At 39.5% G+C, this 15,718-nt stretch overlaps 2 protein-coding genes across 2 annotated transcripts in view; one reads left to right on the top strand and one right to left on the bottom strand.

The window, feature by feature from the left end:
- CCT2 (chaperonin containing TCP1 subunit 2) overlaps positions 1-8,067 on the top strand; it is a 24,091-nt gene extending 16,024 nt beyond the window's left edge. The window contains exons 11-16 of the mRNA XM_007463551.1: positions 1,126-1,245; positions 1,612-1,740; positions 1,935-2,038; positions 2,327-2,426; positions 3,877-4,018; positions 7,787-8,067. Coding sequence (XP_007463613.1) covers positions 1,126-1,245; positions 1,612-1,740; positions 1,935-2,038; positions 2,327-2,426; positions 3,877-4,018; positions 7,787-7,817 — 626 coding nt within the window. The 3' untranslated portion in view covers positions 7,818-8,067. The remainder of the gene's footprint in view (positions 1-1,125; positions 1,246-1,611; positions 1,741-1,934; positions 2,039-2,326; positions 2,427-3,876; positions 4,019-7,786) is intronic.
- Positions 8,068-15,407: 7,340 nt separating this feature from the next.
- The window catches only part of LRRC10 (leucine rich repeat containing 10), a 1,000-nt gene continuing 689 nt past the window's right edge, over positions 15,408-15,718 (bottom strand). Inside the window, exon 1 of the mRNA XM_007463550.1 lies at positions 15,408-15,718. This exon is cut by the window's right edge and continues 689 nt beyond it. Within this exon, the coding sequence (XP_007463612.1) occupies positions 15,550-15,718 (169 nt within the window). The 3' untranslated portion in view covers positions 15,408-15,549.

Raw genomic sequence — 15,718 nt, 5'->3', positions numbered from 1 at the left:
TTGGTTGATGATTGAGGGAATCTATTAAAAGAGAGAGTAATGAGCTAGAGAAAAGGATTTAATTTTATTTATATATTTTTTGGCCAAGCCGCGTGGCATAAGTTCCCAGATCAGGGATTGAACCCATACCCCCTGCAGTGGAATTGCAGAGTCTTAACCACTGGACTGCCAGGGAAGTCTGAGAAAAGGATTTTAAAATTGAAACCCAACTTTTGCTTAATTAAGAACCAGGAAAGGAAGTGTTTATAGCATGGAAGATGGAGGGAAAATAGGAATAAAAATAATACCTAAGAAATAAAATGAATTTAGGTTTTTGTTTTTTGTTTTTTTTTTTTTTTGCGGTACGCGGGCCTCTCACTGTTGTGGCCTCTCCCTTTGCGGAGCACAGGCTCCGGACGCGCAGGCCCAGCGGCCATGGCTCACAGGCCTAGCCGCTCCGCGGCATGTGGGATCTTCCCGGACCGGGGCACGAACCCGTGTTCCCTACATTAGCAGGCGCACTCTCAACCACTGCGCCACCAGGAAAGCTCGAATTTAGTTTTTTGACTTCTCCTTAAGTTTGCTCTGGGAAATCCTCAGTATACATTTCCCCTTTTTTCTAGGCCCAAGTGCTCACTATTTTAAGCAGTTCCTAGTGTCAGTACATCTGTTGATATAATAAGATTAGTCAAATATTTTCATGTTTTGTTTTGGGATATTGGATCATAAGAGTACTGGTCTTCTAGATTGAATTCAGAAGAGAATCTGAATTTAAATTCAGGCTTAAAGGTAAATGTCAGAATCTCAATTGAGGTGGTATTATTACACAGTGTGTCCATATAGGTCTGAAGCCAGATTGCTTGTATTTGAATTTCAGCTTCATATTTGTTCAAACTATGTAACCTTGGATGAGAAACTAAACATTTCTTTGCCTCAGTTTTACCACTTCTAAATGGGGTGATAAATGAAGCCTGTCTTATTAGGGTGTTGTGAAGATTAAATAATTAGTTTGTATGAATTGCTTCAGAGTGCTTGGTGTATAGTAAGCAGTCAACTTAATTATTGTGTTTTCTGTTCATTACTGCTTGTTAGAAAACAAATTTTAAACCTGTTGTGCATTTAATTAATGTATATTTTTGTTCATAGGTGGTGAAATTGCATCTACCTTTGACCACCCAGAACTAGTGAAGCTTGGAAGTTGCAAACTTATTGAGGAAGTCATGATTGGAGAAGACAAACTGATTCACTTTTCTGGGGTAGCCCTTGGTGAGGGATTATGTAGATCCTGGTTTAGGTTCCTAAATCTTGCGTAGGCTCTTTTGAAGTGAAAGAAACAGTCTAGTTACTGTAGTTACTAGAATGTGTGTCTTAATTCCTGAGAAATTCTAATTTCAATCTCTTGAGGGCAGCCTCATGTTAACTTTGTGTTTGTGAACAGTGCATATTCAATATAGTTGTTTTAGATAGCTTAGAACTGTTAGGAATGTGGATTGTTAGCAAAGAGAAGGTAGCAATGGAAGACATGTCAGCTTTCAAAACCGAGTATAACCTATATAAGTAATAGAAGGCAAACTTTTATGTTTTATAAGTGTTCACTGTGACATAAGAATATTGTTATTTTTTTAACTTTAGGTGAGGCTTGCACCATTGTTCTGCGTGGTGCCACTCAACAAATTTTAGATGAAGCAGAAAGATCTTTGCATGATGCTCTTTGTGTTCTTGCCCAGACTGTGAAAGATTCTAGAACAGTTTATGGAGGAGGTAAGCATTTGAAAAATATTGAACATATTTTATTTCTTGAAGTGTAGTAATGGCTTTGGCTTTAATGTTTCTTATAGGAACTTCATACTGTTTTTGCACTTAATTGTTAATGCTTAATATATCTTAAGGGAAGTCTAATTTAGTCTTGGAGACAGCTAAGCATAATGATATGTTCTTGGATTTTTAATCTGTAGGCTGTTCTGAGATGCTGATGGCTCATGCTGTGACACAGCTTGCAAGTAGAACACCGGGCAAAGAAGCCGTTGCAATGGAGTCTTATGCTAAAGCACTGAGAATGGTAAGTTAATGAAAAAGAGAGCCTTGAATTTAAATTTTGTAGGTATTGATGGTTTTTAAGTGAATCCATTCTTCTCTCTTGGGCAGAAAATACTTAACTTTCTTGGCTTTAAGAATTGGTTCACACTGCTTAAATTTTATTTTGGAGTTTATCTTCTTTATGAGCAGTAATTAAAAGGAAGCAGGTTTTACATTGTTTCTAAATTTATAATTTTAGAAAGGTTTTCTTATAGTTAGTAAATTAATTTCCTTTTAATAGAATAGTTACCATGTCTTCTTCACTTTATAGTTGCCAACTATCATAGCTGACAATGCAGGCTATGACAGTGCAGATCTGGTGGCACAGCTCCGAGCAGCCCATAGTGAAGGCAATACAACTGCTGGACTGGGTAAGAAATTAATTGGGACCATGTGGTCTTTTTTTTTTTTTTTTTTGGCTGCGTTGGGTCTATTGCTGTGCGTGGGCTTTCTCTAGTTGCAGCAAGTGAGGGCTACTCTTTGTTGAGGTGCGCGGGCTTCCCTTGTTGCAGAGCACAGGCTTAGGCACATGGGCTTAGTAGTTGTGGCACGTGGGCTCAGTAGTGGCACGTGGGCTCAGTAGTTGTGGCACACGGGCTTAGTTGCTCCGTGGCATGTGGGATCTTCCCGGACCAGGGCTCGAACCCGTGTCTCCTGCGTTGGCAGGTGGATTCTTCACCACTGCGCCACCAGGGAAGCTCCTGTGGTAGTTGTTCAGGGTAACTCTTGACCAGGTTCTTCTATTTTTTTTTATTTTTTAAAAATGATGAATTCTCATAACCATATGAAAGATTCCTGTGACTCTTGCCTTTATAGCCGTTATACATTCTAGAAAAATGTTTAACTTCATAATCTCTACACTGTCTCAAAATTTTATTATTTCTTAAGGGGGGTGTAACATTAGTTAGATTTTTAACTTGTTTGTTATATAATGACTGTAGGATTTAAGTATATAAAAACAGTACTTACATTCTCAAATAAGTGTAAACTTTACTATATCTCTTATAATCAGTATTAACTCCTAATCTCACAGTAAACTTACTCTGCGACATTCTTTTTTTTTTTTCGCGGTACGCGGGCCTCTCACTATTGTGGCCTCTCCCGTTGCGGAGCACAGGCTCTGGATGCGCAGGCTCAGTGGTCATGGCTCACGGGCCCAGCCGCTCCACGGCATGCAGGATCCTCCCGGACCGGGGCACAAACCCATGTCCCCAGCATCAGCAGGTGGACTCTCAAGCACTGTGCCAACAGGGAAGCCCTATTCTGAGACATTTGAGAGTAGATCTCTGTTACATAACATAAAAATGGCCAAAAAGAGGACTTAATTCAGATTGGAAAATTTCCCAGCAAAATGTCTAGGACATAAAAGGAACAATTTTAAAGGGTAGATAGTCCTGCCACTAGACAAGAGAGAGGTTAAGGAATAATCTGTCAGAAAATGAAGGGGGATTCTAATAAGAAAAGTAGATGACTTCTAAATTCTCTTCCAGTTCTTAAGAATCCATGGTGTGTTCAGTGATGAGCAAATTTTCTGCAGTTTTATTTGTAGATAAAGATGGGTGATACAGTGTTGTATATAAATTTTTCATTATTTGACATAGTTAGTCTCCATTGATACTGATGATCAGTAGTTGACCTTTCAGTTTTCTAAAAAGGCTTTCCTTGAGTGATAGTCTGATGAGAATGCTCTAACTAAATTGAGTAGTTAGTTGTAATCTTAATTTTTATAAGTCAGGATTAATTTTGTGACATCATTAGATATGTTTTGTAACATCATTAGATATGTTAAGATTAGTTGTTTATTTAATAAATACTTTCCAGATATGAAGGAAGGTACCATTGGAGATATGGCAATGCTGGGTATAACAGAAAGTTTCCAAGTGAAGCGACAAGTTCTTTTAAGTGCAGCTGAAGCAGCAGAGGTGATTCTACGTGTGGACAACATCATCAAGGCAGCACCAAGGTATCGTAACACTTTAAAGAATATTTCTTAGGAAAAATTAACATGGAAACAAAAAATAGGTATATTTTTGATAATTGTAGTTGATGGGAAGTGGAGCCATTTTGTAGATAACAGTATTTTGCAAGTTATTTAAAATATGTAATCACACAACTCTTAGAAGCCAGAAAAGCTTAGGTGGGGAGAAGGGTGTGGGTAACACAGGGTAGCCCTCAAGATTTAAAGGGCACATAAAGAGCCAGGCTTGGGAAGGTCAAAAACCAGAGAACTTGGGGGTGGGCGTGTAGTAGTAAGAACTGATGTCTGTTTACCAGGATGAGTTGCCTTCAGTCATTTTCTGTCCTGGGTACACTTTTTCATATATACATTCTTAAGTACATAATATGCAGAGTTCCCTACATGTTCCTATTCCAGCAGCATTTCTTTTTCTTTTTTCTTTTGGCCATGCCATGTGGCATGCAGGATCTTAGTTCCCTGAGCCTTCGCCCCCTGCAGTGGAAGCGTGGAGTCTTAACCACTGGACCGCCAGGGAAGTCCCTCCAGCAGCTTTTCTAAGATGAAAATTCTTTTAAAAACTCATTCGCACAAAAATGATTAAGTGGCCAGAGAAATCTTAACATTTGAAGATTCAGTTAATAATTTTAATTAATTAAATTAACTACTAATTGCTAATTAGTAGTTACGAAAACCATTATTTACCTGATAGTGGAAGTTCAGGGAGAGGGAAAGGGATGGTGGCTTGGACCAGTAGATAGAGGTGAAGGTGGTGAGAAGGGATTGATAACAGATCTATTTTTGAAGGTAGAGCCGGCAGAATTTGATGATGGGTTGGATATAAGGTCTGTGAGGAAAGGGATTGGATAATTCAAGGGTGTTTGGGGCGGGGGGAGTGTCTTATAAGGTTTTTATTCAGAACGCCTTAATAATTGCCACATTTCTCCAATACGTTAAACACACTTCCATTTCTTCAAGGATAGAAAGGAAAAAAGAACAATTCTAAATAAATTTCATCAGGAAAATCTGAATTGTGTTTTTTTTTTTTTTGCGGTACGCGGGCCTCTCACTGTCATGGCCTCTCCCGTTGCGGGGCACAGGCTCCAGACGCATAGGCTCAGCTGCCATGGCTCACGGGCCCAGCCGCTCCACGGCATGTGGGATCTTCCCGGACCGGGGCACGAACCTGTGTCCCCTGCATCGGCAGGTGGACTCTCAACCACTGCGCCACCAGGGAAGCCCTGAATTGTGTTTTAATATGACAATATTAAACATTTTTAGTTCAGGAATAAAACATGGAAATTCCCAGCAAACAAAACAACAGTTACAAACCAAAAAAAAAGAAAAAAGAGTACTGGGGCCCGTAATTCAAGGTTTTTGTTGAGAAAAATAAGAGTTTCTCTTAGGTGGAGGAAGGCTTTGTGAGGTAAGATGGGGGTTTTCCGTTTTTGGACATTTGAGATGTCTGTTGAGAAAGCAGTTAGTTGGATAGTTGAGTCTGTAGTTCAGGGGAGAAGTTTGAGCTGTAGTTATAAATTTAGGAGTTGTCTGTACGTGTTATATAAGGCCATGAGACTGATTGAGTCCCCAAGAGAGTGAACGTAGCTAAAGAAGGGAAAGGGTTTTTTTTTAGGACTGAGTGCTTGAGAATTCCAGTAATAAGTTTGGGAAGATTCAGAGCAACCATCAAGGGTCACTAAGAAGGATTGTGAAATATAGGTAATTATTAAACTGGATGATGGATACATGAGGATTCATTATACAGCCTTTACTTTTATACATACTTTTGAAATTTCCCATAATACAAAATGCTAGGGTTGCGGGGTGCGGGGTGCCACTCAGGTAGGAGGAAAACCAAGGGAATGTGTGTCCCAGAAGCCAAATTAAGGAAGTATTTGGGGAGGCGGAGTGATCAACTGCCAAGATGATGCAAATAGTTTGAGTAAGATAAGGACTGAAAATTGATCCTAAAAATTCGATTTAGCAACAGGTCGGTGGTAGTCTTAACGAGCAGTTTTTGTGGAATAGAAGGGGCAGAAGTCTGAGGTAAATTCGATAGAGGCTGGGAAAAGGAGTTGTAGGAAATGTACGTAGACTGCTTCTTTGGGGAGTGTATTGTGAATGGGAGTCGAGAAGTGGGATTGTAGCTAGAGGAAGGTATGGGTCATTACTGTGACAGTTCAGTGTGTGTAAGTGGGAGCAGTTTCATAGAGAGGAAATGATCGATGCAGAAGAGGGGTGCAGTCCACCAGCAGCTGCTGGATCTGGAGAACAGAGGAGGACAGGAGGGAAGTAGGAATGGTATTAGGAAAGTATGCCCTAAGTGGACTAAGTTCTTTGTGCACAATCCTGCAGCACTCCTTTCATTGGCTCTCTTCTATGAATGGCAACTATCCTCTTACTATTAAAGGAAGGAAAGAGTAGAAAATAATGATTTGGATGTGGAGAGAAAGGCTGAAATGCTATTCGCATCTGCTGTCGTGAGTGGAAAGGACTGGGCTGAAAAAATCTAGATTCTCTGCTCCTGGTATTGGGAGGATAGGATAATAAGGAGCACTTGTACTTTGAAATGGAAAAATAGTGAGAGAAGGAAAAGTTGACACAGTTTTCCTGGAAGCAGTGCCGCCAAAGGTGGTTAAATACAATTACAGTTTCTGTTGTCTTCTAGCAGAATGATAGCAAAAGGAAACAGTTTTATAAGTAAAATTTTCTGACTTGGGAGCAAGGTCACATAGCTGCACACACCCTCAGAAATCTTTGTAATACCTTAGTATCCTCAACCACATTTGAAATACAAACTATAGTACCTCGTTTGATCTGATATCACTGTTTTCAAAGTTTAAGTGTCTCTTTTAAATATATTAGAAATTTGCGTAATTTGCAGTAAAGAGACATGAGTAATTTTGTTTAACTCAGCCTTCCCAAATATACTGGGCTATGCACTTCTTTTCAAACTCATTATTAACCTCCAGGGAATTAATTTTTCAGATCAGTGCTTTGTGACAGCTGCTTGATAACTCTTTCTATATTGACATCCTTGGGTCATACTCCTATAAGCTACCGAGGTTGGAAGGTTTATCTGTGTATGATCCCAGTATGCTGTACTCTCTGGATCTGTTTTTATGCTTTTTCTGCTTCTCAAGTGTGCTTGCCTCTAGAAGCAGTGTTTCCACAGTCATTAAGTAAAAAATTTCCCTAGTATCCCTACCACGCCCCCTGCCTGATTCACTATGTATGGTCACCAGAGAATAAAAGTTTAACATCACAGATGTGAGAGGTACTGTTGGCATACTTTAGTGAATTACCTAACCCCATCACCAGCTTATCTATTGGCATTTGTTTTTGTTCATTTAGAATAGTGATCCAGAGGTTTTAATGTAGAAACCCCAAAGCCTTGTCATTTTGCAACTTCTGATTGAGAGAACCATCTTTGACTAATTTAGTAAAATTCACTAACGTATTGGTTAAAAACATGAATTAACCATTTTCTGGAAAGTATATATTTGGTAAGTGGGTTGTTTGGATGAGGAGCTGAGAACTGCTGAATACCTACAGGCCTTCACATTCCACAGATTTTTCCTGTCCTCTTACTAATAGAATAATTAAGGGATGCTAATTGTGAGGTAGAAACATTCTGTTTATACATTTAAAATTGGTTTTAGTAAAAGTAGGATTATAGCTGTGTTTGTATTTAATATAGACCTTTGGTTACAATCATGCTTTTCATTGTCACCGTTGCCTTTGTTTTCTTAACTGTACGTTTTATGATTCTTGCAGGAAACGTGTCCCTGATCACCTCCCCTGTTAAGCATTCCCATATGCTCTTGAGCTCTGGAGCAGTTCATAGTAAAGTTGTGTTTGAAAGACCTTGACCTCCTGAAAGAAGACTATAGAATTGAAGTTTACCTGTGGCTGTTATATCCTTAAGATTGGACATTTAACTGACCTTCTATTTTAACATGGGTCTAATTTATTTGCTATTTCATTTTCCATAAAATTCAGTTGATTTAAGAGTTCATTTCTCATACTGTGCATCAGAATAAAAATTTGAACAGTTACCTAGTTCTTATCTGACTTTAGTGATTTGTATCCTGTTTTAACTCTGCTTAATGGGAGTGAATGGTTATAGTTTCAGTGTAGAGTTTCCAGCTTAACTAATGATTGATGTTACACATTTTTGAAAAAAATTATCCTGATTAATGTAAGTCCAAGTGAGATGTGATAAACTTACATTAATCTTTTGATTCTCAATCATACATAACATTTATTAACCATTTTGTTTTGTGAAAGTACCATATACTTTAGTACTCTTCTACTTTTCTATAGTCTTAAGTACTGTCTCTTACATAGGAAAAAATTTATGGTGGCTTGTGTTACTTCAAGGTGAAAGATATTTTAAATGTTGGTAGGTACAAGCTGCTTCAGGCACCTCTTTTTATAGGGTATGGATATAGTTAGATGAAAGCATTGTTGTTTGTTGTTTTGTTAGGGTTTCTTGTTTTTGTTTTTGGCAAATGGATCCTAGATAGAGTGTAAGTATGTGCTGAGTTTGATGGTTTAAATGTGAATTTAGGGCTTCCCTGGTGGCGCAGTCGTTGGGGGTCCGCCTGCCGATGCAGGGGACACGGGTTCGTGTCCCGGTCTGGGAGGATCCCACATGCCGCGGAGCGGCTGGGCTCGTGGGCCATGGCCGCTGAGCCTGCGCATCCGGAACCTGTGCTCCGCAACGGGAGAGGCCACAACAGTGAGAGGCCCGCGTACCACAAAAAATAAATAAATAAATAATAATTTAAATGTGAATTTAGATTTGGAGGTTATTGATTTGTCAGTATACAGCAGAATGCACAAGAAATTCAACAAAAGCCCAGCAGTTGTTTTTACTGGGTATCTCTGCTAGCATCATGGAGAGACATTTTATTCGCACAGAGGAGTGAAAGTGTTTTCAAAGAAACACTGATAAACCAACCTGTTCTGTTTTTGTCCAAAAGAGTGTCTCAGCATTTTAATACTACTTTGTAGAAGCTATGAAAACTGGAAAAATTTGTTTTTTGTTGTGATAATAGCTTATATCCTCCAACTTCCACATAAAGGAGAAACTTCTGAGATAGATCATCAGAGAATTATACAGATTTTTACTTTTTTAACTTATAGAAACATAGCAGTATGTTTGCTATGTAATTTTTTAAACTATTTTATCACACATCATAACATCAGTGTTCAGCCCACAACTCAGGTAGGTGTAACAGTTGAGCATATCATGATCTAGAAAATGTGCAGAGGTTTCAGTGGGAGAGGTAAGTGGGTTTAAACATTTATCCTGAGGAACCACGTAGCTTGGAGTAGGATTTTAATCTAAAGTATATTTGGGCTCATTTTCTCCAAAGGTCTTAAAAAGGATACACCAGTAAGTATTAAAGTTAATCTAAAAAGAGGTAGAAATGTGGGAGCTTAATTGTATATCCAAGAATACACCCATGCTTCTTTTCCTCTGAATTCATATCCTTTGAAGCCTTTATAGATTTTTTCATCATAGGCCTAGAATATCCCGAGTTCACAAATTACAAAGTTTTTTCCATTTCAGAGGTAAAGTACCAACCTAGGGCCCTCTAATTCCTGTAAGAGTTTTAAGATGGAGTTTTTTTTAACTCAGAAACAGCAGTTATGGAAGCAGTGAGTTTTTATTTTCGCAAGGCTTTTGTGACATAGAAATGGAGATTTTTTTTTTTTTTTTTGTAATGTACATTAACAGTTAACTGTGTAGAAATTGTCTAAGTGCTTAGAATTTTTAAATCCATTTGAGTAGCCGTCTGTTTTTCTTTGAAGAAGGATAATATGTGTGCTGGTTTTTCTTTTACTCTCCTCAAGTCAGAATCCATTCTTTGCCTGCTTGGTGGCCATGGGACTTAGCCTTGCTAACTGCCTCACAACTCCCTGTGGACTGGTTTCCTGTGGTTAATTCAGGAGGCACTGGTAGGATTTGGGGAGAGGGAATTGGTATTTTCTTCCTGGTTTTGCTCTTTGTCTCTGGAATTGGCTGCATCCCTGTGAGACCTACCAGTATAGCTCTCTGGGCAAGCCCTCTTTTCATGACTCCCACTTTCACTCAGCCTTATGGGTGGGGCTGGCGGCTGCTGTGACTTATGCCAAATACAATCACTTGTATTACCCTGATCTTTCTCCCCTTAATTCTGTTTAGTAACAGTTCCTTTGTGAAAAGTCTCTGTAAATCGTATGAGGTGAATGCATTTTCTTGTCAGGACCCTGACTCATAGAAGTCAATAGAATACTTTGTATGAAATTCTTTTCCGAAGTCTGCCTTGTCTTGTACCTACTCTGGTGTTTTAGAGTATTACTAGAGCAGAAATGTAAAGAGGACTTAACCTTTTTTTAATCATAGTATTATTGTAGAACGTTGTTGATTTCCAATATGATTAAAGAGTAAAGATTTTAAAATTGTGAGCGGTACATAACACCTCTTTCAAAGAGGTATTGAAAAGACTATATGAATAAATCTACACAAGACCCTGAGGATAGTGCCTGACCTACAGCAGTGCTCTGTAAGTGTCAGTGTGTCCCCCTGTCCTGTGGCCTTGGTGCAGGATAAAATCTCCAAAATTCAGGGCTTCCCTCGTGGCGCAGTGGTTGGGGGTCCGCCTGCCGATGCGGGGGACGCGGGTTTGTGCCCCGGTCTGGGGTGATTCCACATGCCGCGGAGCGGCTGGGCCCATGAGCCATGGCTGCTGGGCCTGCGCGTCTGGAGTGAGAGGCCCCCGTACTGCAAAAAAAAAGGCATATACCCTGAGAAAACCATAACTCAAAAAGAGTCATGTACCACCATGTTCATTGCAGCTCTGTTTACAATAACCAGGACATGGAAGCAACCTAAGTGTCATCAACAGATGAATGGATAAAGAAGATGTGGCACATACATACAATGGAATATTACTCAGCCATAAAAAGAAACGAAACTGAGTTATTTCTAGTGAGGTGGATTGACACAGAGTCTGAAATACAGAGTGAAGTAAGTCAGAAAGAGAAAAACAAATACCATATGCTAACACATATATATGGAATCTAAAAAAAAAAAGAAAAAAAATGGTTCTGAAGAACCTAGGGGCAGAACAGGAATAAAGATGCAGATGTAGAGAATGGACTTGAGGACATGGGGAGTGGGAAGTGTAAACTGGGTTGAAGTGAGAGAGTGGCATGGACGTATATACACAACCAAATGTAAAATAGATAGCTAGTGGGAAGCAGCCACATAGTACAGGGAGATCAGCTCCGTGCTTTGTGACCACCTAGAGGGGTGGGATAAGGAGGGTGGGAGGGAGATGCAAGAACGAGGGGATATGGGGATATATGTATACATATAGCTGATTCACTTTGTTATACAGCAGAAACTAACACAACATTGTAAACAATTGTACTCCAATAAAGATGTTAAAAAAATTAAAAAATAAATAAAATGGAATTGAGATGCCAGAAGGGGGAGGTCTCACTCAGTACCACTCAAGGTCAATACAGGAAGGACTGTAGCTTAGAGACCCCAACAGGAAGAATCATCATCAGGAAAGAATCATCAGTTACAGGCCTCAACAGGAAAGATGTGCTTGCATCTGCTACAGGAAACGGACTACACCAGCTACTAGGTCCATGAGAACCCATCATCTCCCTGAACTCCCGCTTTCCTCCTTTCATTCAAAAAACTCCTCCCAACTTTCAGCTTTTTACTCTGTAAAATAACTTTCCTCTTCTTTGTTTATTAGACTTACCTTGGCTTTTTCTATAGCCTGCATATCCAAAATTGTCATTCTTTTCTGTTCCTGAATAAACCCATTTTGCTTGAAAAGTAAAAAAAAAAAAAAAAAAAAAACTCCAAAATTCAAGTACTGTGGAAGAATTATACCAGCCACTGGGGATTCAAAGATAAATATCACCTGTTTCGTGTTCTCAGAAGTGGACAGTCCAGAAAGGGGGAAAAGTGTGTAAACTTGTTTTTTAGTGGCATTAATATTCTTTCTAAGATAGAGTACAAGGTGTATCTTTTTTTATTACAGTGGCAAAGGCAGTAAATTATCTAGCAGGCACACACGCGTGTCTTCAGTCTCATGTCTCTTGCCCTCATGACACGAATGGGTTTAGTGCCAAGGAATAGTCTCACATTTTCATGTACTTTGGTGATTTTGCAAATTCTGGAATAACAGGCAGAGGGCAAAGTATATTCGTTTAGAAGTTTAAAAAAATGAATCCTTGGTAATCTTACCTGTGTTTTCCTGTATATGTAAACCAGAAGTGTTTGACCACTTTGCAGTTATATTTCTTATATTCAAGACTAGAGATAATATTGAAAATTTTACTGAGAAGAAGCTTTTTTTGTTTAATTGCTATTTATGTTTTTTTCCTTCAAACAAGGAGTTATACTGATTGTACAGTAAATATAAGTATTGTACTGCCATGGTATAACACTTAGTAAAAGAACATGTTAAGTAAACATTAGCCATCACCTGCCAATCACTGTTCCATGCACTTCATACACAGTAATTTGTTTAAACCTAACGGCCCTGAGAGGCAGAAATTGTTACCACCTTACTGATGAGAAGACTGAGGCACACAGGTAGGTAACTGACCAGTAAATGTACAAAGGTAGAATGTGATCTCAGGTAGTTTGAAGGGCCATGCTCTTAACCATTGTAGTACACTGCCTCCAGGCTACTGTCTGTAGGATATGGGCTTTTAGTTAAAAGTTGAGTAGTTGATTTTTAGAACACAAGCTGACTTTTCAAGTGTGAAATTGCAAACTTAGTATTGTTTTAGGACAAAAACAAACCTTGGGAATGTCCTTAGAATCCACGTTAAAGATTTTAGTTGGCATCATTCATATTTTTTTTATATATATATATGTATATAAATAACTCCTTTAGGTTATTGGAGCACTTTTTTTTTTTTTTTTTTAATTTTTGGCTGTGTTGGGTCTTTGTTTCTGTGCGAGGGCTTTCTCTAGTTGTGGCGAGCAGGGTCCACTCTTCATCGCGGTGCGCAGACCTCTCACTGTCACGACCCCCCGTTGCGGACCACAGGCTCCAGACGCGCACGCTCAGTAGCTGTGGCTTACGGGTCTAGTTGCTCCGCAGCATGTGGGATCCTCTCAGACCAGGGCTTGAACCCGTGTCCCCTGCATTGGCAGGCAGATTCTCAACCACTGCGCCACCAGGGAAGCCCCGGCATCATTCATATTTGTGGAAGCTAAAATCCTATGTAAACTTCTGGAAGAGATTTTCCTCTGATGCACTTTAGGTTTCAGGACTTTTAAAAGTAAAAGTAAAAATTTAAAAGTAAATTTAAAAGTAAAATTTAAAAGTAAATTTTAAAAGTAAAATTTAAAAGTAAAAATGTTGGGGATTCCCTGGTGGTCCAGTGGTTAAGACTCGGCGCTATCACTGCCATGGCCCGGGTTCAATCCCTGGTCAGGGAACTAAGATTTTCGCAGGTCATGTGGTGCACCAAAAAAAAAAAGTTAACTTTTGGTGCTTCAGCATTTTTCCCTTTTTAAGTTTATAATTATGTTAGAATTTCAAGAAAACATCAGAGGGTTATGGAAATGTAAATATGCATTTACATAGTCAATTTATAAAATTGATTGAAATCCTCTAGTGAAAACTTGGACAGCAAAATTCATGAACACTTAACCATGTTTAAGAAGTGTTTATTTGTTGTGTATTGATTATTTTAGAACAAAACAGTTTATGTGTCAGAATGTTTATAATTTGATATCTGTTTCAGACTAGTTAGCTCATTAGATGAAAATTCTATAGGTCAATAGCTACAGCTTATGGCTTCCTTGGAAAAGGTGGGCCCCTTAATCTTAGGAGGGGAAGAGAGGATCAAAAGAAAGTCATAGCCATTGTGAAGGATGAGCTGTGATACAGCTCAGAAGGCAGTCTTGTTGGCAGAAAGTTTCTAGTATCAACTGAGTATAGTGTAATTGCAGTCATTAGGAATGAGTAAATAGACTAAATCCTAGCTGTCTAATAGAAATCTGGACTCATTATTAAAGGAGCTAAGTATTTGACAATTTAGTGATTAAAAGGACCCTTTGGCAGTCTGATCAATGGGTTGTAGATTACTCTACAGACTGGGAGGTGATGACAGGAAGAGATTATGTGAAACCAATGAAACTTTCTTCCTCTGGTTTAGCAAGACATAATTGTGGTAGGAAAACATGAAAATAGTCTGCTGTATAATGTCATTTTAGAACCAAACTTTGCTGGGTTAAGATGCTTTTATGGCAAAAGTACTTTTTAAAAGCTAAATTCAGTATGTTTTAGTTAAGATGACACTTTTGTGTCCTTTACTGAAAGGGTTCAAGAACATAAAGGATTGTGTTATTAAACTACCCACTGACAGCAGTTTGTTTAAAATTGATGTATTCATGGGGAGAAGAAAAGGTCATGATTAACATACTTCAGAGAAATAGCGGCCTGACTATCTAGGTTTATACACCGACCATCAAAAGATTTTATCTACAAAAATCAAACCAGAGCAAGGGCAGAAATACTGAGGCTGAAGAGGCAGACACTTCCTATATATACCACAACCTGCAATTCCAATTTCCAAATGCTTGTTGCAAGCAAACATTTCTCACCTACAACTTTTAACCTAATATGATTCTGGAAATGTGGTCCCTGCATGGCAAGAGATTCAATTCAATTCTGGTTCGTTACGTGAGTAAACAGGAGGGCTCTGCTCCACAGAGGCAGCCATTTCACAACAAGGCTTGATTTTGATGTGACCACACTGCCAAGGAGAGGTTCTGTTTTCTAGATGACTTTCAGCATTGCCAGTGACAGTCTACAGGTGGGAGCAGACCTTTGGTCAAATCTTTCAAGGAAAATGAGCGAAATCAGCATGAACCACTGTCAAGTTTTAAAGTGGCAGCTGGATTCCACTAGGAGGCATTCCCAGCAGGGGTGTCTTCTCAGCAGCCACTAAATTTCAGGGGAAAAGCTTCATCTTGAGTCTTTGCAACAACGAAGAGTCTGAATCGGACTGACTAGGTAGACATGTCATTTTTAAGTGGCCTGAATCAGTAATGTCTTCTTACCATTTATGGTCATTCATAGTAAGAAAATAACGTCCTGCAAAGGAGTGGAGACAGGCCCCCTGAACTTTTAGATGAGCTCTGTAACAAGTACCTTGTTTGAGGGGCTCATTGGCCTCATGACCAGCCACTCCTGGAGACTGGAGGAGGCCAAAGGGTCCCAGCCTTTCTTGCTCTTCAGTGTTTCAAAATACCTGCTCGGAGAGGCTGATTTTCTTGCAAAGAAGTTGTCATGCTACCTATAGCACACAATTCCCTCTGGGAGAGATGTTGGCCTTGAGTATTTTCTTCTTGGTGTGAGGTAGGCATTTCATCTGACTATTCCATTTTCCACTGGCAGAGCTGCCCCACCTGTCCTGGAGCAGTCCTTTGCATTCCAATGGAGAGGTCTCCAGAAGATGCTGGAGTGGGGTCCTTGGCATTGACCTACACCTGAAGCTTCTCAGGAGTTGCTAGGCGGAAGTAGAGGAGGCAGGGCAGGCACTTGTGCCTCCTGGCTTTCCTGCCTGGCCAGTGCGTAGCGCCTGGCTTTTCTGGGGTCAGGCTCTGGGGTCTCCTCCGCCCATCTTCCCACGCGACGCACCCCTTTGGCCACCTTGGGTGCATTCCTG

Source organism: Lipotes vexillifer, unplaced genomic scaffold (genome assembly GCF_000442215.2).
Source record: "Lipotes vexillifer unplaced genomic scaffold, Lipotes_vexillifer_v1.1 scaffold602, whole genome shotgun sequence".
Lineage (NCBI taxonomy): Eukaryota > Metazoa > Chordata > Mammalia > Artiodactyla > Lipotidae > Lipotes > Lipotes vexillifer.
The sequence above is the reverse complement of the archived record's forward strand: the minus strand, read 5'-3'. Positions and strand labels throughout refer to the sequence as shown.